General features: G+C 37.4%; 2 protein-coding genes across 3 annotated transcripts in view; both read right to left on the bottom strand.

Annotated features, from left to right (window-relative positions):
• Positions 1–444: 444 nt before the first annotated feature.
• Positions 445–9529, bottom strand: LOC148847283 (uncharacterized). Its single transcript, XM_088952211.1, has 3 exons — positions 9172–9529; positions 7090–7208; positions 445–915 (listed from the first exon to the last, which is right to left on the bottom strand). The coding sequence occupies exons 1-3, from the start codon at positions 9344–9346 to the stop codon at positions 802–804; spliced, it is 408 nt and encodes a 135-aa protein (XP_088808337.1). The 5' UTR covers positions 9347–9529; the 3' UTR covers positions 445–801.
• Positions 9530–11838: 2309 nt separating this feature from the next.
• RAD5 (DNA/RNA helicase protein) overlaps positions 11839–25806 on the bottom strand; it is a 29126-nt gene continuing 15158 nt past the window's right edge. The window contains exons 15-20 of one of the 2 annotated variants that reach the window (XM_088952647.1): positions 17977–18255; positions 17631–17831; positions 16609–16702; positions 16436–16507; positions 14474–14572; positions 11839–12551 (exon numbers count right to left, since the gene is read on the bottom strand). In XM_088952647.1, the coding sequence (XP_088808773.1) occupies positions 12429–12551; positions 14474–14572; positions 16436–16507; positions 16609–16702; positions 17631–17831; positions 17977–18255 (868 nt within the window). In that variant the 3' untranslated portion in view covers positions 11839–12428. The remainder of the gene's footprint in view (positions 12552–14473; positions 14573–16435; positions 16508–16608; positions 16703–17630; positions 17832–17976; positions 18256–25806) is intronic. The other variant, XM_088952648.1, reaches the window with a different exon arrangement.

Raw genomic sequence — 25806 nt, 5'->3', positions numbered from 1 at the left:
CATGAACGTAGCGTTGGCCTTTGGGAGCTTTTCTTCAAATGGGGGTAATAAATGTGGATAAAATAGTTGGGTTAATTTAATGAAGAAATACTGAATAGTAATAAAGAAGGAAATGAAAAGAAAAGAAAGAGGATTTCAAAAGGGAGATTCCCTAGTGATGAGCATGTGAGAGATTTAGAGGTTTCATGGGCTCCATTAAATATAAGAAGAAATTAAAATAGAAAATAGGGTTTTCCATTTTCCAATATGTGCCTTGATGGGTGGAAAACCCAAAAAGTAAAAACTAAGAATAACCTCTCTTTAAGTGGGAGATTTTCTATTATATTTGATTCTTGCAGAAAAAGTGTTTATGAGTAGAAAACTGCACACATATCCACCTTTGAAATTTATTTATCTTTTTTTCCCTTTCACACCTCTTTTGATTTTAATATCACTTCTTAGAAGTTAGAACAAAAGAACAAAAAATAAATAAATAAATAAAGGAATAAGTAATAAAGCTGCAAAGTGATAATTAAAGTGATGGATACAGAACCAAGACCCTTTTTTTGGATCACCTCCATGTGGGCGAGTTTGCTAACCTCTACCCCAACCTAAAACTGTAAAACATGAGAGAAGTCACTCTGGTTAGTTAATCTGCAAACCAGGTTAACTTGGGTTCTTGTTCTTTCTACTATATTTGAATATTTCCCAGTTCCCCCCTATTTTTGGGGCATTACCGTGGAGTGAAATCCATGAAAATTGAATACAAAATTGAGACGGGCACACCATCTTCTGCATTTGAAAAGCAGCAGGAAATTTTAGTCATTCTGGGTCATTTATATGGCCGAACAACTCTTTCCAATGAGATGATGCTGCTTCTGCTGTGCGAAAAGACCAAATGTGAGGTTTGGTTTTCTCACGAGTTTCCAGAATTTCCTGCACTAGGAAGAACAAAATTGTCACCATAAGAAGCATCATTATAGTCATAGATAACTAGCGTTACTAGCCAACAAAAAACAAGAATAAACAGGGGGAATAATTACAGCCTATATGGCTAAAGCAGGATTGAACCTATCTATTCTAACACAGAAAATGGAAAGTCGCCCTAACAGATACCGGTTAGAGGTAGAATCATCTGACCAGATGCAAACATTCCAACCATGCAAAAATACCTAAGAGAGAGGGTACTTATTAGCCATATCCTCCCATTCTTGCATCAGTACAGCTCATGCAATATGATATCTCTCAGCTTTCATGTAACTTGATCGTCGAGGTTTTACAGATTTGTGAGTGTCAGTGTATAGGAAGAAAATTTTCTTCCTTCGTCCAAATTCATACAAGTCTCAAATCCACCGTCTGATAACATGATAGAAACCCATATGCAACTATTCTTCAGTACCCTCCTCCAATACGTAAAGTAGCAACGTACCCAGGCTAAGAGATGTCTCACATGGACAAAGATGATTTAAAAAGTGGATGGCTAAGCCATGCTTGAACCCACCGAGTTAAAACTGTTAATTTGTTCATGCAAATACATGAAGATAACAATAATAAGATTCCTCAGGAATATCCTAGAAGCGTTATGGAAAAGAAATTGGTGAGAGCAAAGACCATTTGTCCAAAAACTTCCCTTAGAAGATTGTTACTGATGTGGGGCCAAGGGCTGAGAAAAGGGAAGCCAAATTTATTATCCTCCTATGGCCTCTATGCACTTTTGGGTTGCTCTTGTGATACGATAGGGGTCAGGTTTCATTAATTCATGTTAATCCAGCTCAAGACCATGGGCCTATAAGTTGCACCAGTAAGCCCAAGACCAACAAGTCGTAGACTTGGCCCAAAGCCCATGAGCTTATCCCCATTTCAGCAAATCCAATAATTTAAATTTGTCCAGATTTAGATAGTATTTCCATGTTTTTTTATCAATACAAATAATTCCATGTTTAGTTGCAATCGTAAAAAAATAAAGATCTTGTAGATCTCAAAATATATATATATATATATATATATATATATATATATATATATATATATGTTGTTCATTCATAGATATGCTTGTAAACACTCTTTTGGGAGGAGTGGAATGTAAATTATTTCATGTAATTTTTATGGTTTGGCACTGACTCCAAACTTCGAAATGATGACTCCAGGAGAAACCAATAACTCCATTTAGGCACCATATTGGTTCTAAAATAGGTATCTTGTGTACTGGTGAATCTTACTTTATTGAATTTCTATTATCAGTTTCAGGTTTGTTTTGTTGCTGCTTTTACTTATTTTCTCTGCATTATCAAACCATCCTTTCCATCACTCTTATTTACTATTTGCTTTAATTATTTATCTCTGCTATTTAGTTATGCCGCTCTAAAAAAGCACAACCTAGACATTTATAAAAAAAATAGCACAACCTAGACATATTTTTCTTTGTTTTTCCTTAAATTTTTAGGACTCTTAAGTTTTATCCAGCCCCCTATGATACAAAATGTTAAGCTAAAGAAAGAAGAAAGGCTTGTGGTCTGGTTCTAGCTTGATAAAGATCATTCTCAACCCACTATTCACCTTTTATTTTACCCCTACTTTTCCCTTTATGATGACTTGCATACAACATCCAACTGCTCCAATTTAAGCCTAAAAACCACATATGAAACTTAGACAACACCTTTTATTTTCTCTTAGATATTCATAAAAACATAACCTTAGATTTCTGAATAAGATATTTCAAGCATTTGTATACTAATCTGGCTTCTAAAAAGAATTCATTACAAATATAAGACGCCCGACAGACAACCTCAATAACCATCATATTACATGATCCGCAGGTCAACATTGTACAAAAATTGCTTGAATCATTCAAACATAAAACAGGAAAGTTTCTGCCAGCTCATGTGTCAACAAGTTAGCAACACTGGGTCAGCACATCAGAGTGATGGAAAGTGCAATCATCTTGAATAAATCAAATAGAAACATCAACTATCAAAATCTATCCTACTTTTCACCCAGAAATATGCCAAATACAGCAGGGAAGGAAGGACAAGTAGGAATTAAGGAAAACAATATGAACCAATTAACACTAAACTAAAAGATACAAGACCCAATTAGCAAACAAGTTAATGATCTCACGACCTATAGAAACACAAATAAGGTGTCTACAGAGTTAGAAACCAATAGAACAAGAAGGTCTACAGTCGTTGTGTTGGATATATAATTTTTAAATACAAATCACCATTACCTTAAAAGGGGCTTGTGCCCATGGTATTCTAAATTGTGTGGTTCAGTAAATGGGGATAGGATCCACAAGAAGATGGTCAAGGTCATCATAGCACAGTTGGATACTTAATTTTGCAAATGCAAATCCTTCCAAAAGAAGATTGATAAGGTTACTGTAGCTCTGTTGGATAATTCATTTTTCAAATATAAATAGTTGGTGCCTTATAAAATGGGGGTCTTGCCTTTTGGCATTCCAAACCATGTAAAACATGTGTATTTGGCCACATCAAACACAAGTACAAGCTGACAACATGATAGATAGTAAACCCTCCAGGTACTAACACTTCATTGGCTGAAGTAAACGACCTGACTCTGAAATCCACCCTTATTGGCTAAAGTACCAAGTGTAATTTGCTTCCCAATATTGATAAAAAAAAAATGCTTCCCAATAAGAAAAATAATATACAGACATGTTTGACAAGTTACTTGCAAGAAACCTGCATTAAGGATTAGCAATAAGTCTATATATTTTTGCATTTCCGATGGATGGATTAATTAGTCATATAAAAGAAGAGGTTTATCTTTTGTGTTTGTAAGAGATGACAAAATCTTAACCTATTGGAAAAGGGGGATTGAATGCAAACCTAAGAAAATGGAGAAACACTCATTTAAAAGGCATGCGCCTTTTGAAAATGTGTGTTTTTTCTGTTTTTTTATACTTAGCTGCTGGGCCGGGGGCTTCACCCCTGGATCCCTACCAAACCCCTCAAGGCAAGCCCAAACAAGTCCATATCAGGTTCTTATATTCTTAATCCCTATAAAAAAAATGTTTTATAACTCTAAGTGTCTTTGAAAAATATCTTTTATTAGAATTAATGAATGAACAAATCAGCAAATAAGGGGTTTGACTTCATACAAAGGCGGCTTGTAGAATCAATAATCCATAATGTTTAATATCACATTAGCTATTTGAAGGAATGCAATTGGGAAAAAAAAAGAGATTAAATTGATAAAAAAAAAAGAGATTAAGAGTTTACATGCTTGAATATGTTTTATATGTTATGCTTGATTTTTATTTTTAAATTTTCATTTTGAATATGCTTTACATGTCATGTTTATGTGTTTTAATTTGAGATAATATGTTTTTTTAATATTTATTTTAAAATTTAAGTTTACATTTTTAATTAATATTGTGTTTAACATTTTGCATTTTTTTTTATTTTTTAGCATTTTTGCACCTTGCTTCAAAAGGCTCGCACCTCGGGCGCAAGATGGCCCTTGTGCTTCTGAAACACTGGAAACACTTAAGAGGTTTCAGAATAAGTGGAACTAATAATGGAATATATGTGGTGTATTCAAGTAGATGTAGCAGTAGCAGCACAGAATTACGGTTTTTTTTTGTAATTTTTTATAGGTAGCATGAAATTAATTATGAGTTATAACTTATAAGTGATCACTTTGAGAAATGCTTTAGAGACTCCCAAGGGCAATCATATTTGGCACCTTGGTTAAGCTATCCATAAGGGAGAGCTTCAAGACTGTCATTTGTAGAATCAGAGTTGGGCAGAAAAAGTGATTTTCTTCGGGAGTGTGCATTCCTATTTGGAAACATATTTGGCACCTTGGTTCAGCTATCCATAAGGAGGAGCTTCAAGGCACGGTCATTTGTAGAATTAGAGTTGGACAGAAAAAGTGATTTTCTTCAGGAATGTGCAATCAGCACATACCACTGAAACAAAGTATAATAAGACTGCTATAAAATTAGCCTTGTCTCACAATGCAAGGCAACCATGAAATAATAAACCCATAGAATGAACACTAGTTGGCAACAAGATGAGAGAAAGTAGGTTAGATGGTTTGGCCATGTGAGCACATGCAGCCTTGCATGCGCACAGGTGGACATGCACGCACGCATACAGGAGAAAAAAATAAAAAGAAAAAAGAAAAAAAAATACTGAGGATTGAAGGGAAGGTCATGATGAACCCAAGGTTCAAAATATTGATATGCCCAATATGCCGGTGGAGGTGTATTGGGCAGTATCGATAGCTTTTTTTTTAGTTTTCTTTTTCAAATCTGGTTCAGAGGAGCCAGTTTAAGGTCCGTCCACCCCCCTGAACCAGTAAAAACCCCGATACACCCTCTGTAGGGGTGTATCAGGAAGCTCCTGATACGATAAGTATCGGCTGATACAGCCCGATACGTATTGATATTTTTAACCTTGGATGAACCTCAGCTCAAGTAGTGAGGAAACACTTGATAGCTCACTCAAGCAGCCTTGCATGCGCACAGGTGGACATGCACGCACACATACACATACAGGAGAAAAGAAAATAAAATAAAAAAGAAAAAAAATACTGAGGATTGAAGGGAAGGTCATGATGAACCCAAGGTTCAAAATATTGATACGCCCAATATGCCGGTGGAGGTGTATTGGGCAGTATCGATAGCTTTTTTTTTAGTTTTTTTATTTTTCAAATCTGTTTCAGAGGAGTCAGTTTAAGGTCCGTCCACCCCCCTGAACCGGTTAAAACCCTGATACACCCCTAGCTTCTGATACGATACGTATCGGCCGATACAGCCCGATACGTATCGATATTTTGAACCTTGGATGAACCTCAGCTCAAGTAGTGAGGAAACACTTGATAGTTCACTCAAGCAACTATACAGCTTCAGGCAGAGAAAAGTAAATACAGGATTCTTGCTGCTGACATAGTTGTCAAGGCGTCGCCCTCACCCAAACACCTTGACTTTTAGCAACTAGGTACCTACCTAGGCAACAGAAATGGCAAGTGCTCTCTCTCTCTAATTAAATCAAACAGAAACTCCATCCTCGTTTTTTTTTCTATTTTACTTTCCATCTTGAATATTTATCATATAAAGTTAATAACCTTCTTTAGCTGCTAATTGATATGAAATTGCTCTATTAAATACTTATTATAGTAGTATTATTTTTAACAATAATGAAATTAATATATGTAAAATATTTTTATCTTTTAGATGTGATGATTTGCCACATTTTTAAAGGAAATTTAATGTTCTTAATAAAGAGAATTTCTATTTTTCAATTAATATACATGCTGAATGGTATATTAAACTAGGGAACTCCAAAAGCTAGTTTTTTATATTATAAAATTTTTATCACCTAGGCAACTAGGCGCCCCAGTGTCACCCAGAATCACCTAGATGCCTTGAAAACTATAATGCTGACCACATTTTGGAGAGGAAAGGTAGAAAGATTCCTAAATCAGGGGGTAATTTATTTAAAGAGAACTTAGAATTAAGGTAAGATAAACAATAAATAATCTTCCCTAACAAAGAGGGAAGATTATCAAAAATAAATGAATAATCTTCCCTTAAGTGGAGGACTAGTGAACCTTGTGACCTTTAAAAAATGCCAATGTTATCATATGTATCCCTCATGAGTAGTCAGTCTAATGATAGTGGTTAGAGTATCTGAAACTACCAAATATACCAGTAAAAGTCACATCTGCAGCAATCTTATTGGCACTGCTCCTAGAATTTCTTAAATAGCTTAATTTCCACCACCTTTTATCCACCCTGTACTCCCACTTCTTAACATCTCCTAGCCAAGGTAAAAGTGGAGAAAAGATTGGTTAGAAACCAACCATTCAGAAGCTCACTTACCCACCAAAACAAGTAAGGAGGTTGCAAAAAAAAACCAAATCAGCATGCAGATTGTTTTACTGAAAAGGACAATATAGGGAATATCCAAATAGATGGGGAAATTGTTGAGCAACAATCTCCACTGATAAGTAAACAAAGAGAAAGTAAGAACTATGAAGACAACATTGATTCTAATGCCTGTAGTTTTATACAGTGGTGATAAGAAATATACCACCACACAATGCTTGGTTAGACAAGTGTTGTCAGCTTGGATCACTTACTTGCATTTCAGATGATCGTTTTGTTTTCAGATTGAAACAATCAAAAAGAGCATTCCACTTCTCAGAACAGTTATCAAGTACTCCCAGCCTATAGTATTGCTGCATCTGGTGAACTGGAGCTGCCACAACATGAACAATCATCAGTTTTACAACCCAATGATGATGCATAAAGACCACAAAACCAACGATGACTAATTAAGAATCTAGAAGTTTGTACAACAATGATATATGACACAGAGAGAGGAGGGAAGAGGGCAATCATCAAAAAGTTACCACCAGGAAAACTATATTATAAAATACAATTTGTATAGGCACTCAATAAGAAAAAAAAAACTCAGAAGTACATTAAAGACACAAATCTTGCTACATTATATCTGAATCAATTATAAACTTACTATATTATATTGGAAATTGATCCTTTAACATCTCTTTACAACCAACTTTTCTATCAAATGTTAATATAAATTGATGTAACGTTATTCTAGCATTTATGCAGTCTCATAAACTGCTGTTGTCTCCATTTTATCTGTTATAACACAACCAGGTGGAAGTGGAAACAAGTCAACCTCTAACACCATATCTGAAAATTAAAAACTCCCAATCCTCAATTTCGCAAGTATAACCACCATCTGTTTCAGCTCCCCCAAGGCTATATTAGTCGGATATTCATTTTTGAATCATAATAGGAACAAATGCTAGAATAGGTTCGGATCATATAGATTACTCTATTTCAAATCCAAACTTCCAATTAAACCATTCTAGCCATCAAAAGGTCAACCAAAAATGGCCTGATCATCCAGCAGTATCAACTTAAAAATAATGGACCAATATTGTAATGAGACACAAGCTATTTTGATGAACAAAGAAGTATCTTACTATCTTTTAGCCCCATATACTTTGTTTATTTGGTCTGATGCATTTTTTAACACTCTCTCAAGATAGATGATGTCAATTCTTATAGTGATAACTGTTAGATTTTTTTTTTCTTCTTTTTATCAACAACAAAAAAGTATGTACTAACTTAAACGTATGAACTGGTCACAAGCAGACTCGGACATCCCTGATTCAAATTCATTCCCCCCCCCCAAATTTTCTCATCCGTTGTCAGTTTGTATAATGAAGTATTGATTCACTTCATATTAATCATTTTGTGAAGAGAAATAATGAATGCAACTCAACCAGTGTATAAGCGTGTTAACAATAAGAAAAATAATAAATGTGCGAGTTGCATACCTTGGTCATAAGCAAAGAATTGGAGTGGTAAGGCACCAAAAAAACATGCCAAAAGAAGGCAGAAAAAGGAGGGGGAAATGGTTTGTTTGAGGTACATTAGACCTTAAGAATGGCACCTTCGATGACTAAAAGCAAGTTTTCAAGAACTCCAAAAAGTCAGAACTTTGGAATGCTGACATCCAATCAAAAGTTCAACACAAGCATTGTAAGGGGCCATATAAAGGAGTGGGTTTTACTCCTCGTATTGTTACCTTCTCAAACAATCTACTCCCCCCCACAAACCAACAAAAGGCAAGGGGAAACACCCAACCAGCAATTCTAGTACTCCAGACAACCATAATGTTCAATAGTTACAGATTCATTCATTGGATCCAATCCAATGACCTAATTTATGAACTTATACATCTTGCAAAAGAAACGAATTAACTTCAGCTCAACCACACCTTCAAACACACCGTATTCAAAATATGCCATATTCCGTATCCATTCCTTAGAACCAAGATCTTCGATTTTTTCAGGACATATAGAAATGTTTATGAATCACCACCCCAATAAAAATCGACCCAAGAATCATACCCTTGACACCAACAACTAAAATATATCAATTGGGAAGATTAAACCAAAATAACAACATCCCCAGATATAAAAAAAAAAAAAAAAGGCACCTAGAAATTGAACAGAAACTCAGATGTCACAACCAGAATAACATAAGTACCACACAGCAGTGACAAACAAAACATGAAACCAATCAACAGAAACCACCATGCTGACTTGCTGCAACGATGAACTAAAGTAATCGGACTGAATCAAGAGCGAGTCTAAATGAAGGATGAAAACATTGGTGCGTACAGTAGCAAAACCAAAGAGCGTCGAAGCATGTGGTGCAGGATAAGCGCGCCCCAGAACCAGAAGTGGAGGTCTCCACCTTTGGATTCATTGCATCTTTTCCCTGGATGGAAGTCGGAGATCGCTCGGTTGTGATGGGTGTATCTGTCGCAAGTTTTTGATCGGACCCGGCTGACATTGGGGCGTGATGGGAGTAGAACGGACGCGCGACGACTCCTTCGCAACCTTTTGTTCTATCTATCTAGGATGCCGACCGAGAGACAGACGGGCGGATTACGGATACAGCTCCCAAATGACTCCAGCTTGAGCAGCTGAAGAATCACTAGGGTGTCTATGAAAAACCGAAAAATCGAATCGAATCGAGAAAAGCGAACCGGAAAATGCGGTTAACCGAATCGATCGATTCGGTTTCGATTTGATATTTTTGAAAATTTGAAAAAATCGATTGGGTTTTCAGTTAATCGATAAAAACCCAACCGATATATATAACATATACATATATGTATATGTTATATATATCTTTAATATATATTATATGTTTTCTATATGTTATATATAAATATGTACATATATTATATTTATAATAATCTATTTATAAATATATTATACATTATATATTTTTATAATATATTATATATCATTTATTATTTATAATATAATATTATATATTTATTTATTTATATAATATATTATAAATATAAAAAACCAAAAAATTGAACCGATCAAAAATCAAAACTGGCAGACTGGTTAACCAATAGTACCGGTTTAGTTTCGGTTTAGGGAAATGGAAAAACCAATGGTACCTATTCAGTTTACAAAATCTGCCCATAATTCGATTAACCAAACCATGAACACCCCTAGCGCTCGATACATGTATTCACGAACTGAGAACAAAAACAGCCCCACGGCTGCAAATGGATCAGATTTTAGTCTGATCCAATATAATATGTATATAAATGGTTGGACTATGATACTGGATATCCAAAAAAAAATTGTAACCAACCGCTATTTATATAATAAATGTATTAATCAATCAGATAGAATTTATTAAAATTCATGAATGGATTTTGATTTATCAAAACTCTTCCCATATCATGTCATTCTGGTATTATAGATTTTTTGATAAATAAAATTTATTTTATTATAATATTTATATATAATATAAGATATAATATACATATTTATAAAACATGTATAAATAACATATATATAGATATGCACGAGCCGAGCCCAAGCCCGGATTAGGCTAAAAATGATCACCCCAAGCTAGCAGGCCCTTGACCAATAAAATTTGGAGCAACAGTTGAGGCTAATTTGGGTCTATAAATTTAAGACCATCTGATCCAAACCTCGGCAGGTACCTCAAAACTATATGAATTTTCAAATTTTGAAATTTATATGGTTAGTCTGAACTAAGAAATTTTTTGAAAGTTATAAGAGGAACGAAATTAAATCTACTTTTTGCCTTCTAAGTATGCAATAAATTTAATATTTACTTTTTCAATAGGCTACAGCTATTTTATATACTTAAAACAGGGTTGTCCAAACATAATTGTCGAAACAATTTTTTAGGAGTCCATGTTGACCGAAAGCCAAATGTGTTTTAAGGTTCAAAATATCGATATGCCCGATACGTCGGTAGAGGTGTATTGGGCATTTCAATACTTGTTCTTTTACTTTTTTTTTTCAAAATTGGTTCAGAGGAACCAGTGAGGAGCCAGTCTAGGACCCATCCATCCCTTGAACTGGTCAGACCCCCAATACAGGGGTGTATCGGAAGGGTCCCGGAACTATACACATCGGCCGATACGTAAAGATACTTTGAACCTTATGTGTTTTAGATGGTAATTATGTATGTTTAAAATTCTGTTCAACATACAAGTGCTATGAGCCAAAGAGGTTGCAAGCGAAAGAAGTTAAAAAGGTTATACAGCTCCGAGCTTCCATCATTTCTTCAATTCAAAGTTGGCAACCAAAGAAAGAATCAAGCGATGTCCAAACTTCAAGGTATCCTAAGATCCAAGCAGTTAAAGTTAAAAGATCATTTGCGTGTCTCAAAGAATAGATCATCTCAAACCAAAATGGTTCATAATAGAAAGAAAATATGGCACCTCAGGAGTCAAACATATTAAAGCCAATCAAGCAAAATAATTGATCCTAAAATTGTGGTAAAGTACCATATCTGATTAATGAACGTAAACTGAACATAATTTTTTTCCCCCTAGCATTGAACCTTAGGAGTTAGGAGGTTGAAATATAATCGTCTGACTTTTGGACTCTAAGCCTTGTTCTTGGTCAAAAGAAAAAAGATAAAATGTTTTCTTTTTTTTTTTTGCTGCAAAAAAACATAAAATGTTTATGTTTTCTTGATTACCAAAACAAAAAAAAAATGTTTATGGGTTCTCAAACCCAAAATTGAGCCATGAACATTAAAAAGCAACCCTAAATTACTAAGAAACGTCTAACCATTGACCTACATCTATTAATTTGAATTCAAAGGGCAAAAGGAGTATTTATCGCTCATGTCAAATTGAAGGTTTATCTCAAGACTCGTGAGACAGTACAATAGAGGTCATTCAATTTGTGATTGTGCCTTTAATTATTAGCTGCCATGGTGAATCCTGCTGCTTTACTCTTGATTACAATTAAAATGAAAAACACGAACATAAGGGTCTTAACATTTAATAATAAACTAGTAAATTATTGTCTAATATTTCCCAATAGTTTGCAACACTGCTTAGCAAGGACTCTAAAGAAACAAACTTTTTTTGGTCATCAAAAAAAATCATCTATACTAAAAAATGCTTTAGCACATACTCTATCATTTGGCTACAGGATTGGGAAATAGCCCTCTTTTGGGGGACAATAAATGTACATAAATTACTGAGTTACACTCGGCATTGAACATTCCCTGGTTACGGGAAGCAAGCATACAATGATGCATGCAAAAGCCACAAAACCAATGCCAGTCTACTAGGTAAATGTGAAGAACAATATACATTCTCTATCCTCCTTGAACGATATATAGTACTGCATACTTTGTTGGCTAAGAAAAAAAGACCTCATGCCACTCAATTCAACTTCCTGTCACAGTGTCATGTGGTGTCTTTCTGCCTTGCATCTTGAGTTCGTTGGACACTTGGACCCAAGATATGGTTTTCTACTTCAGAATTGGCTTTCCATCAGTTTGCTTACAAGTGATTTCTTGTTATTTGCCTCCCATTTCAAGTCATACCCAGCAAACAACTGTCTCAGCTAGTCTATGTAAAGAGCATCTTCAGTTCCTCTATCCTTGCAGTACGAACTTCTTGATCGGTCAAGGCACCAGCGATCATCCGTTGCTTCCGTGCCTGCACTGCCTCCATTCTTTCCTCTACTGTTCCCTACAATTAGAAAACAAATTAGCATTAAGTAAATCAATTAACTACCCCAGCACTGCCTCCATTCTAAACCTTGAAGGCATCAAGTTTAAAATTATGGGCATGTTCCAATTGTAAAAAAGATAAACAGTACAGCCTTTAAAGTGGGAGGGATGACACAAGACCACTACCATCTTTAAGCATCTAATTTGTAAGAATAGGCATATATGACACTTCCACAACTGCCAAAAGTACAGCGACCTCACCTCTGCTACTAAAAGGAGCTGAAGAATTCTAAAACACCTTATGCAGTCCAATCAAGTGCCATGATTTTCTCGCAAGATTTTTTCTTTTCACATTCCAGGTAATGGTACATACACTTTATGAGCCTCTGAGGACTATACCACAAATGATTTTGCCATAGTGAAGTGTAGGAAATTGTACAAATTTGGCTCTACCAGCCTGATCGGAAGAAGCTCCAAAGACAGATAATGTACTCATAAAGTGTGTTATCAACAATAACTGAAGTGTGTGATGTTTCCAATTTTGCTATAGTTGTGTGATGTTTGGACTTTGGGTTTGATTAATCATGACATGTAAATTGGGTACGAGACCATACTCAAAGCTGATCCCAGCTATCCTGCATGTTGGGAGGGGTAGACTAGATACAGATCTAAGCTCTGCCTTTTTCTGCAAAGTGGCCACTATCAGACTCAAACCAGTGTTCTCACCCTTGTCAGCCCAAGGTTTTAACATTGTACCAAGCAATGGCCCCTCATGTAAATCAGTACTTTTTGAAATACAAGCTTGGCAAGCTAAGGTCCTAGTCAAGATGAAGGAAAATTTTGAGGTGTGTTAGTGGGTACCCAGCTGATCTCTTCAGGAGCCACCATGGAAGATGAAGTAGGATTCACTAGACTAGCCATCTCTTATTTGTAGTTTACACTTTCAAAGACTCTCTTCACTACATGGTATTCCCTAATCTAATAATTAGCAGGTCATACCTTTGAAATGAACATTCAATTTTCAAATGTCTGGCCTGGCTAATATTTTGTGTTGCACACTTCCCATTGACTTCCAATTTCACATAAATTTGAGCAACTTCCCTTGTCACAACAGACCTTCCACAAGGCACTAGTGAACCAAAGTCATTTGGAAGTTGGGACCTTGTGGTGGAGTATCTTGGAAGTAGACTCGCTGCTCAAAAAGATCTGCCTTTCAAAAGGAAAGAAAATAAACTTTGTGAGAATATAGCAACAAGCCTTCCTATTATCATTGTGTTATTCCCCATTCCTGTCACAGTGGTGAAGATGGCAATACGCTCCAAATGAATGGAATTGGTGATGCCAAAATATATAATTTTGTGGACCAAAAGGTGCTTGTTTCTGAGGAGATGTCTAATGGAGACTTGCACTAAAGCACATTAAGACAAAAAATGTTAGATAAATGGTTAGGGTGGCCTGGTCAGGAAACCAACGACTAATATAGCAAGTAACCATCACAAATATGAGTGTTCAAGCAATGACTGATCTACCAATTCAATCAAGTGATAAACAAATGAAGGAGTTCTTGAGGTGGTTGACGTGGCTTTTGATTATTTGAAGGCATTAGTTATATAAAGTGAGGAGAGAACTACATTTTAAGAATTTTACTCGCACTGATCATTTTCTTAGTTCAAGTCTTCAAGATTCTCCAAATATTTATCATTTATTGTGCACAAGGGAGGTGCATGTCTGTAATAATTTTTAGGTTATGAGGAATAGAATTTTACAAAATCCCAAACCGGAGCAAATTAAATGGATGGCCAGTTGATTCTTTTGTTGTAAGAATCGAGTGCTTTCTGTTAAGCCGAGTTTGTCCTAACTTTATTTTCTAAAGCCTAAGACACCACTACCCAAATTTCTAATTACAGTACTTGTCAGTAAATCTTGAGAAAGAAAGTGTACCTTCATGATAAAACGCTTGATTGTAACTTTTTTAGTTTGACCAATTCGATGAATACGCATGACAGCTTGTTCTTCAACAGCCGGATTCCACCATGGATCCTACAAAAGACACCAACAATAGCATGATTAAGTAGTCACTATCAAGGTCAAATACCAAAAACCATTAAGGAATGGAAATAGAAGTCCAGATGGAGAATTCAAACCATAGACAGGAGGATCAAATTTATAGAACAGCGTCCAACACTTCAAGTCTTCGGTGCATAGGACAAAATAGAGGTTGAAGAAAAAATAAAACAAAGAAGAAAATTCCCAGTGGTTCTAATGCAAATGCCAACATCTACTAAGCTGATTTTTTTTTATCATCAGAAAATTTATTTTATTAAAATTGATGAAAAATGGAGTTAAAACATTCAATTAACAAGACTATCAACCCAAGAGCTGGAACAGTATTACATAGAATCCCAAAACAGTTGCTGCCTTGAAGCTCCATGCTTAGCAAGGGAATCAGCCATCCCATTTGCTTTCCTTCACTTTTTTTTATGAATAATGAGGTATTTTATTAAGATTAATAAAGGCGAACTGACAAGTGAATACAAAACAGAGTTCTCCCAAAAGGCGTGAGTTGCTGCCTTAAAAAACGAAGTAAAATTACAATTGAGTATTAAGAGATCCCTGTTCATCCCTTGCTTAGCTAGTAGGCCAGCCAGCCCATTTGCTGTCCTTCTCACCCACTTGAAGTCAGCATTTCGTCCTTTGCAATAATTTCCACTTCTTTAAAAGCATGCCTGAGAGTCCAGGGGATGTGTCTGTTGCAGCTTGCCCAGGAAATAATTAGCTTTGAATCCCTTCCCACTTCCACCTGTCTATAGCCCAACTGTTTTGCTAATCTTAGACCCTGCAGCAAAGCCATCAGTTCAGCTTTCAAAGAATTTTTCCCATTCCAACAGGTCCTGAATACAAAGCTAATATCCTGCTTTCAGATCCCTGAATACACCTCCTATTCCTGCCATACCCAGATTTCCAAAAGAGCTTCCATCAAAGTTCAGTTTTACTCTGTTGCCTTCTGGAGGTTTCCAGTACATCTTTATCCTGTCTTTTACTCTAGAAGATTGTGCCATCTCAATCCAGGTTCTTATTATCTCATTTATGGAGAAATTCCGAAATCTTTTCAAGGTTTTTACCCAATGTTCAAACTTTTTCTTTATGCTGTCCAATGATCCACTCTTCCCACTGAAAATTCTTCCACTTTGTTCTTCCCAGACAACCCAAACTATGGCTGCCTTTGCAACCTTTCCATAATGCCATCCTTTGATCATGTCTTGTTATTAAAGAACCTAACATTCTGTCTTCCCAAACTACCCATAAAACTTCTGCCCTTCTTTCCCATATATTATATCCGAATTCTCTCTTTATCCACCATACATACCCTTGTAGGACTTTTCTTATTTTTGTTCTATATCAGGTAAGCTGCAGTCAAACCAACCAATTTGTACCAAGTAGCATAGTTATCAAGGCAATCATCTATGTAAGCTTATTCATCAAAAAAAAAAAATCTACTTAAGCTGATCTATTGACACCAACCTTGATACGTTTAGTCAGGTCATGCCTAAGTCGTCTTATATTGCAAACTAAGGGCATACATAATCCAACTCTTTAACTTGAACTTGGGAGATTAGGGCTTGAGGAAGACAAGAATGAGAAGCAACAATCACCCAATCCGTCCAGAGAAAAAGGCCTTTACCGCCTTATCTTCATCCAATATGCTACATCTCTGGTGGTTGTTCCATTAATATTCATTGTTGTCACTATTTTTACAATCCAATAATATAGGAAAATAGACACAGGTTCCATGTTCCATGTTAACAAAGAACTTAAATGCATGTCTTGAAATTTCCATGCAATCAAGAAATTCAAACAACATAAAACATTGAAAGTAAGAAGCTCGAAAGCTTCTGCACATACCAAAACAAAGGCATTGCTTGCTGCTGTTAAGTTTATTCCAACTCCACCAGCCTTCAATGACATTAACAACACCTGTCATAACAACAACCAGGACCAAAGGTTGAACAAATCTCATTAAGAATATATTACATAATGGAAAAAAAGAGAATAAATGAAGAGTTTCTAGGACAAACCAAGCTATCGCTTTCCTCTGAAAACTGTTTTATTACTTTCTCTCTCTGCTGCTGATTTAGAGTTCCATCCAGACGAGCAAATGGAAAGTTACACCTGGACAAAAATTAGAAATGAAAATACTAAGGCCCATAAAATATGAGATTGTCAAGACAGAATTCCATAAAACTAGCCCATGTTTGGAAGCAAAAGGTATGTGTGAACCAATTAAAGCATTACTTAGGGATGCTCAGAAATTCAAGCAGGAAACTTGGACTAAAAGGAAGGTGACAAACATGGAACCAATGTTAACTGAGGCAACAAGTACAAGGAGCAAATAAACAGTCACAGCGCAATAGTCTGACAGTCAGATTGAATAGTCTGATGACAAAAAAGAGAAACACCAGGACAAAAGGTTCATTTAGGGAAACCAGGTCCCCCAAACCATTTCACAGTTTGAGGTTTAACAAGAAGGTAAGACAGATTTTTTTAGAGATTTCAAGGTTAGTCTAAATTGGTAGAGCCTTTGCTTGACGGTCAAAACTTTTAGCATATAACCAAGTTAATATTCAAATCATGGCATGGCATGGCATAGATAATGGGGGTGAGCCACACATGAGGACCTACACTTTAAACATCCTGAAAGGATAGGAGATCTAGCCTAAAATTTTCCTGTTTGACAATCCTAACCAGCCATTCTAATGCATTCACTTGGATGGTTCAAAAATGAGACAAGGCATCCAGGTATTTTTTTATATATGAAATAGTTAGAAATACTTAGAAATAGATAGGGTAGTTACAGAGTTTCCAGGATCAAGAGATTCAGTTAAAGTCTAGTATAGAAGATTCCTAGATGGGGACCTTATCAAATATTGGATCCAGCCCTGCATGAATGCCACATTCAAAGCAGCGATTTTGGCAGAACATTATGGTCAATCCCACCTTGGATTCCCTTCAAAATAAATGTAAAGTAAAGGAATAGAATGAAGTAACAAAACCATCAAAAGTCTCTCTAGTAATCCTTATGCAGCAAAAGAAATATTACCTAGAAAGAGGAATCTGGAGAAGATCCAGAAAGGCAGTCCACTGACTAAAAACAATGCTTTTGGAGCCAGAAGAGCGAAGATGTTCTAATTCCTGCAAAAGAACTGTAACTTTGGATGATTCCACCCAGTTCTTTTCAATATCAATCTGAAATCGATTATCAGTTGGGGCAGTTATAAGATCTTGCCTATTGATAGTTTTCCTGTAAAAAGAATTCAAAACATAATAATTGAGGGGATACAAACAAGTCAGCCCATACTGTATAAGGAACCAAAGATCAAAAACTTTTCAATCTATATTAGATGTAAAAATACTGCCACAAGCCAAATAAAGGGTCTTGAAGATACCTGCAAACAGGACAAAGACCAGAAGCATGGTTCCGCCAACTGGCCAAGAGACATTCTCGGCATAGGCGGTGAGCACAAGGAGTCAATACTGCATCCTCAAAAGATTCAAGACAAATTGGGCACTCTCCCTTTTCTCCTCTACGTAGTTCTTCCACAACCTCCTGAATATAGGCCCTAGAAGGTACATCATTGGATTCCCCTTCTGTGGCATGCTTATCACCTTTAAGAAAACGTTTTGCAAGCTTATTCAGGTCTGAGAACTCTTGTGTATCACCACGACTGGACACATTACAACCATCAATCAGAAACAATTATTGCAGAAAAATATAAAGACCCATTTAATAATAAGACATCTGAAAACGAGATTTGACAACCATCAGCACTCATCTCATGCTTCTGAACAGCCACCAACTATCTGGAAAAGAAAATTGAAAAATACAGAAGGTACACTGATTCTCCAAAGATCTCCTAGAGGAGTACCATAAGTAGCAGAATCTAAACTATATGCCATGCAATTTTTTCCTGATAGTCCCTTCACAGATGGTACTTAATTCATAATTATTTTTTTGCTATTTCTCTATATCATCTCTTTCAGACTACCTACCTCATGCATCAGGAAAGGACACTGAACTGCATACTCTGCAATTTTCCCCAAATGCTAAATTTAGAGATGATAATGCATGATGTGTTAGAATACACAAATCAGGGGTATTTTGGTCATTTGGGTTTATCTATTTGAGAGTGAAAGGTCTATTTTATTTAAGTTTAAGTTATGTGTCCCATCACTTATGAGGGACAATATGGTCTTTTCTTGTAACTATGTTATTGGAGATAAATACATGTGGGTTGGCTAGAGGTGGACTGGTTTTTCCCAATCTGGTCGAACCCTTCTTCTCTTCTTCTTCTTTCTCTTCTTCTTCTTCTCTTATTCTTCTTCTCTACTTTAACCTAGAATCAAATAGGGATTTCACATGGTATCGAGCAATAAAACCTAGTTCTCTTTTCCCTTTTTTTTCTTTCTTCACTGTTTGTCTTCTTCCTAGGTTCGCCGCCAACTATTTCAGCTTTCTTCGATTTTCTTCTAGCCTGAGTGGAAGCTCGACAAGAGGCCAAAAAGGAGTGGTCGTTTTGTGGTTTTGGAGGTGAGTATGCCTCCAGTTACTGTGGTGGTGGTCGTTGAGGTTGTGTACTAGATGCCCTCTATTCTGTGATACGAAGAGAGCTGTTTGTGGACAGGTATGAGCAGTTCTGTTTTTTGCCCAAATAGTGGACTGTAAATGTTGTGTTTTGGTTCAAAATATTTTTTTGTGGAGGTTTGAAGTGATTAGTATGCATACCAGCCTTGTTCTTCTCTGTTTTTACCTCATATGTGTGCTGAAAGTAGAGTTTTTTGACTGCTGAAGTTCACGACAACAGTGGTGTGGTGGTGGTTGTACTGTGTTGAATGGTGTGGGTGATTCTGAATAGTTGAAAGTGAAACCTTGTGTCGTGTGGTGGTATTTATACTGATTTCTGTGTTTGGTTTATGGCTGAGTGACTTCAGCCCTTGTATTCGGTGTGTGAATGGTTCTGCAGTGTGCAGTGCAGGTGTTTGATTTAATGACTGAGTGATTTCAATTTTTGTATTTGATGTACAATGCGTATTTGAAGAAATTGGTGGTGCTAAGAGTGAGATAAGTTTTGTGGAAGTGCGTGAAGTTGTGCTGAATATTTGAAGGTGAATTAGTTAAGATGGCATTGATTGGAGATGGGAATGACAATAAAACAGGCATTATGATTCTTCCAGATTACCTAAATGTTCAAATGACATCTATTAAGTTGAATGGTGAGAATTATGTGCCGTGGAAAAAATCTGTGGAGGTGTTTTTAAAGGCCAAGAAAAAAGTAAAACATGTGAGAGAAGAGAAACCCTCCTCTGATTCTCCAGGGTTTAGTGACTGGGACATGGTTGTGGAATAGCATGGAACAAAAAATTAGTGTGAACTTTATGTTCCTAGATACAACTAAAGAAATCTGGGATCATGCTAAGAAATTGTACTCCGGACAAGACAATACAACTAGGGTGTATCAGTTGTACCAAGAGTACTTTAATTTGAAGCAAGGCAATCAAAGTTTGGAGGAATACTATGCAAGTCTAAGGAATATCCAAAATGAGCTCAATGTGTATCATCCTCTGACACAGGATGTTTAGGTTCAGCAACAACAGCGTGAGCAACTTGATGTGACAAGGTTTCTGGTGGGTTTGAAGGCTGAATATGAGCCTGTCCGTGCAACAATATTGGGGGGGTCTGCTCTTCTCTCACTTGAAGAAGTTTTTGCCCATCTTAGGAGGACATCTATTGAGTCTATAGAGCATTCTTCTCTCTTAGACAGATCTGGTTTTGTGGTGACTAGAGGGGGAGGTCGTGGAAATAGAGATGGCGGTCGTGGCCGTGGCCTTCCAGGTAACCGTGGTGGTCCCATGTTTAACCGTGCTGGTGGCCGGAGTGGAGGTCGGGACTCAGGGGGACGTCGTGGTAAAGGAAGAAGTAATGCCCCTAGGAAGTGTACACACTGTGGATTAGAGGGGCACACGATTAATTTCTGCTATGGTTTACATGGTCCACCCAACACTTGGGCTAACCATGCTGTGACTAAGGGTAGTGGTACAATTACTGAAAGTCAACAAACTGACCCGATTCCCTCCACATCTACTGGTGCTTCTGGGAAGGAGATGGTGAAAATACCCCGTGCAGTATATGAGTAGTTCATTTAGACATCTCAGCAGAACACAGCTACCCTTGCCCATTCAGGTATGGCTTGCTTGGCTTCCAAGCCTTCACCTTGGATCATTGACTCCGGAGCCTCAGACATATGTTTGGGACTCCTGATGTATTTTCTTCTCTTTCTCGGTCCTCCGCATCTCAAACAGTTACTCTTACTAATGGTTCTACATGTCCCATCTGTGGTATTGGTGATGTTGATCTCTCCTCCTTGTCTTTATCATCTGTTTTATATGTTCCCAAATTCCCCTTTAACCTTATGTCCGTTAGTAGATTAACCAAGTCACTTAATTGTTCCATAACCTTTTATCCCTCTTCTTGTGTGTTTCAGGATCTCAAGACGGGGATGAAGATTGGTGGAGGGCATGAGGCAGGTGGATTGTATTACCTTGATGGTGGTGGTCCTCCAGTAGCTTTTCAGTCTTCTCTTACTCCTCTTTAATGGCACTGCAGACTTAGTCATCTTTCTCACAAGGCTCTGAAGTTGATGGTTCCTTCCTTGAGTCATTTTTCATCTTTGGATTGTGAGTCATGTCAGCTTGGGAAACATCATAGAGTCTCTTTTAGTCCAAGAGTTGATAGTCGTGTCTTGAGTCCTTTTTCTTTAGTTCATTCTGAGGTCTAGGGTCCAATCAAAGTGATGCCATACAATGGCTATAAGTATTTTGTAATTTTTGTTGATGACTTTTCAATGATGACATGGATTTATCTTATGAAAGATCACAGTGAAGTGTTTTCTATTTTTCAAAAATTTTATGCTGAAATACATACCCAATTTGGTGTTCATATTAAAATTCTTTGCTCTGATAATGCCAAAGAGTACACCTCAATACCATTTCAGCAATACTTAGAGCACCATGGGATAATTCATCAAACTTCTTGTGCCTACACCCCACAACAGAACGGTGTAGCTGAAGGAAAAATCGGCATCGCCTTGAAACTGTTTGGTCTTTGATGCTTAATATGAATGTCCCAAAGCATTTTTGGAATGATGTTGTCCTCACATCTTGTTTCCTCATTAATCGGATGCCCATGTCCATCCTTGGAAGTCAATCCACCTTCTCAGTGTTGTTTCCCACCTTATCTCCGTTTCCTCTCACCCCAAGAGTCTTTGGATGTGTTTGTTTTGTTCAAAACATGGGGCATGGTTTAGACAAGTTAGATGCACGAGCTACTAAGTGTATCTTCCTTGGCTACTCAAGGACTCAAAAAGGGTATAAGTGCTATAACCCTAACTTCCATAAGTCATTTGTGTGTTCCGATGTCACCTTCTTTGAATCAGTTCCTTTTTTCTCGGATACTGTGGTTTCTTCTCCTTCCTCCGTAGTTCCTCTTCCTGTCCCTGTTGCGGATCCCCTTCCCGTGGTTCCCATTCCAGTTGTAGATTCACCTCCCATGCCAGTTACTACTGAGAGGCCACCAATCAAACACGTGTATACTAACAGAAGAGCACCGACCCCTCCTCCAATTCATCCCTCGTCGACAGATCCTATCATTGCTTCTTCCTTAGACCTTGATCTTCCTATTGCCCTGCGGAAAGGCAAACGCACTTGTACTTCTCATCCTATTTCACACTATGTTTCAGTTGCTCACCTTTCTGCTTCTCATCGCAAATTTATATCATTGCTATCATATGTTTCCATTCCCAAGACTGTCCAGGATGCCCTTACCTCCCCAGGGTGGCGGCAAGCTATGGAAGAGGAACTCTCTGCTCTACAACACAATCACACGTGGAAACTTATTGCTCTTCCTCTTGGAAAGCATGCTATTGAGTGTAAGTGGGTCTACACAGTGAAGTATCTTCCAGATGCTAGTGTGGAGCGATTGAAGGCCAGGTTAGTGGCCAAGGGCTATTCTCAGTTGTATGGTGTGGACTATATGAAGACATTTTCTCCTATGGCTAAAATTGGTTCAGTTCGGGTGTTGATTTCGTTAGTTGCTATATATGATTGGCCTCTTGTGCAACTGGACATCAAAAATGCTTTCCTACATGGTGATCTCATTGAGGAAGTGTATATGGAGCAACAGCTAGGGTTTGTTGCTCAGGGGGAGGTTGGTAAGGTTTGTAGACTCAAAAAGGCAATTATGGACTGAAACAATCTCCACGTGCATGGCTTGGGAGGTTCAATGAAATAGTGAAAGAATTTGGGATGAAACAATGTCAGGTAGACCATTCTGTGTTCAGCCATGACTCAAAAGTGCAAAGAGACTGGGCCGAATGGGCCCTAACATCCTCTCTTGTAATATCTTTTATTTTATTCTTAATGGGCCTATTATTTATTTTTTTGCTTTATTTTCTTTATGTAACTATCAAGCTAGTCGCCCACTTAAGGGCATTCTTGTCATCATCAAATTTTTAGATCTTAATAAAATAGGGTTAGAGGAGAATGGAGAATATTAGACTCCTTCTCTTACCTCTTCTTTTCGCCATCTTCTTCTTTGGTACAGCTATTCAGACCTGTTTTCTTCTGCTAATCCCTAAGTTTACTCTTGATATTAGAGAACTGGTTCACAACTTGGTATGTGGTGTGTATGGAGGGATTGTAACACTATGGAGCGAGGATGTGGTGTGTATGGAGGGAGGATTGTAACACTATTGATAGGCAGATTCTTAGTTTCCATTAAGTGCAAGAATGAAGAAAATGGGTGTGTATGGGTCTTAACCAATGTTTATGGCCCTAATTCCTATAGAGAGAGGAATGAGATGTGGGAGGAACTATATGCAATTAAGGAGCTATGGGATGGTCCTTGGTGCCTGGGCGGGGATTTTAACGTCATTAGATTCTCTGATGAAACCAATAATCCCCAACAGGTAATCTCAACAAGCATGAGGAAATTTAATGGTTTTATTGAAGATTGTGAACTGAAGGAAATACCTCTGCTGTAAGCCAGTTACACTTGGTCCAACCTTCAGGAAACCCCTTTGTGCTCGAAGTTGGATAGATTCCTTTTTAACCTTGCCTGGGAGAATAGTTTGGAAAACTTGGTTGCTAGGGCATTACCCAGGGTCACCTCCGATCACTGTCCCATCCAAATAGAAACTGAGTCTTTTCCTATAGGACCCAAAACATTTAGATTCGAAAATATGTGGCTTACCCATCCAGATTTTGTGAAAAAAGTCAAGGAGTGGTGGGGTGAGGAGGAGAGGGGGGGTAAGATGGAAGGGGATCAAGTTCCACAAGAAATTAAAAATGTTAAGAGCCAAAATAAAATAGTGGAATAGAGATCAGTTTGGTAGAATTGAGGAGCAAAAATTGGGCCTAATCTCTCAAATTGAGAATTTGGATGTAAAGGAATCTCACAATGGGCTGACTGAGAAGGACAGAGTGTTAAGGAGACAATTAAAAAAGGATTTGGAGAAGTGTTGTTGAGGGAAGAAATCAGTTGGAGACAAAAATCTAGACACAAGTGGATTAAGGAAGGTGATGGGAACACTAGATTCTTCCATGATTTGGCCAATGGGAGACGAAGAAATAATTTTGTGACCAAGCTAGAGATAGGAGAGGAGGTGATTACCAACTAGGATGACATAGCCAGAAAATTTGTGGACCACTTCAAATCGATTTATAGAAGGCCTTTGAGTGAGAGAACAGTCATGGAAATGGTGGATTGGCCAAGGATTGATGGAGTGGCAAGGTGGCTGGAAAGGGATTTCGAGGAAGAAGAGATTAAGAAAGTTGTCTTTCTAATGGATAGATCCAAGGCTCCGGGTCCAGATGGCTTTACAATGGGTTTTTATCAAGACTGTTGGGAGGTGTTGAAAGAGGATCTAGTTGAAGTCTTTAAGGAATTTGCAGACAATCACACAATAAGCCCTGGAATTAATGCCACATTTTGGCCTTGATACCTAAGAAGATTGATGCCAACCACCCAAAAGATTATAGGCCTATTAGTCTGGTGACAAGCATCTATAAAATTCTGGCTAAAGTGCTCTCATTGAGAATCAAAACAGTCCTCCCTACCATCATTAGTGAAACTCAGGGGGCATTCATTCAAGGGCGACAAATAACAAATCAGATCTTAATTGCAAATGAGTGTGTGGAAGAAATGAAAAGGTCTAGTAGGAAAGGATTCATTTGTAAATTGGATCATGAAAAGGCCTATGATTTGGGGGACTAGGAGTTTCTATTAGAGGTTATGCGGAATGGTGGTTTTGGGGACAAGTGGTGTAGTTGGATCTTTGGGTGTATTAGTACTTGTCACTACTCTATTCTGGTAATGGTACAGTGAAGGATTTTTTTCCAGCTTGCAGGGGTGTCAGGCAAGGGAATCCACTCTCACCATTCCTTATTACCTTAGTAGCTGATGTGATTAGTAGGATCATTACTAAGGCTGACAGCGAAGATGCCATCAGGGGTTGGAGAATAGGGAGACACTAAGTCCCCGTCACCCACCTTCAGTTTGCAGACGACCTAATGATTTTTTGCGAAGGAGGTCTTAGTGAAAAGGTAACAAACCTAAAGGAGCTAATAAAAGGATTTGAAAGTGTCTCTAATTTGAGAATAAATATGAAAAAGAGTTGCGTAGCATGTATAAATTTGGAGGCAAATCCTAGGGAGAGTAGATTTTGGACCCCAGTGTTAGAAAAATTTGAGAAGAGATTAGTCTCTTGGAAGAGGAACTATATCTCTTTAGGAGGAAGAATTACTCTAATAAGAGCTACCTTGGCTAACTTACCTGCCTATTATTTGTCTGTCTTTAGGATACCAGTTAGGGAAGCTAGGAAGCTGGAGAAGTTGATGAGAGACTTCTTATAGGAGCCGGGACAAGAGAAAAAGGATCACTTGGTTAATTGGGAAATTGTGTGCAGAAGTAAAGAAGAGGGGGGTTTGGGAATTGGGAGGGCAATTAGAAAGAATCAAGCTCTGTTAGGGAAATGGTTGTGGAGATGGCCTTTGGAAAGAGAGAGATTGTGGCATGAGGTGGTGGGAAGCATTCATGGGAGGTCAGAGAATGGATGGGATGCTGGTGTATCGAGGCAAGCTAACCTAGCAGCATCTTGGAAGGCTATTCACAACACCCTTCCTCAATTCCTCAATTTTATTAGGTATGAAGTTTGTTCTGGCAA

This window comes from Nelumbo lutea, chromosome 6, assembly GCF_056320005.1.
Source record: "Nelumbo lutea isolate HS-2025 chromosome 6, American lotus-T2T, whole genome shotgun sequence".
Taxonomy (NCBI): domain Eukaryota; kingdom Viridiplantae; phylum Streptophyta; class Magnoliopsida; order Proteales; family Nelumbonaceae; genus Nelumbo; species Nelumbo lutea.
Note: the sequence above shows the minus strand (reverse complement) of the source record. Positions and strands in the feature narration are given on the sequence as shown.

Excerpts from the sequence above, each read along its gene's own strand:
- LOC148847283 (XM_088952211.1), bottom strand. The coding sequence starts at position 9,346 with ATGTCAGCCGGGTCCGATCAAAAACTTGCGACAGATACACCCATCACA. Across the intron at positions 7,209-9,171 it reads CGCTCTTTGGTTTTGCTACT|CTCCAGTTCACCAGATGCAG; the intron begins GTACGCACCAAT and ends ATGTTGTGGCAG. Across the intron at positions 916-7,089 it reads AACGATCATCTGAAATGCAA|GAAATTCTGGAAACTCGTGA; the intron begins GTAAGTGATCCA and ends TTCCTAGTGCAG.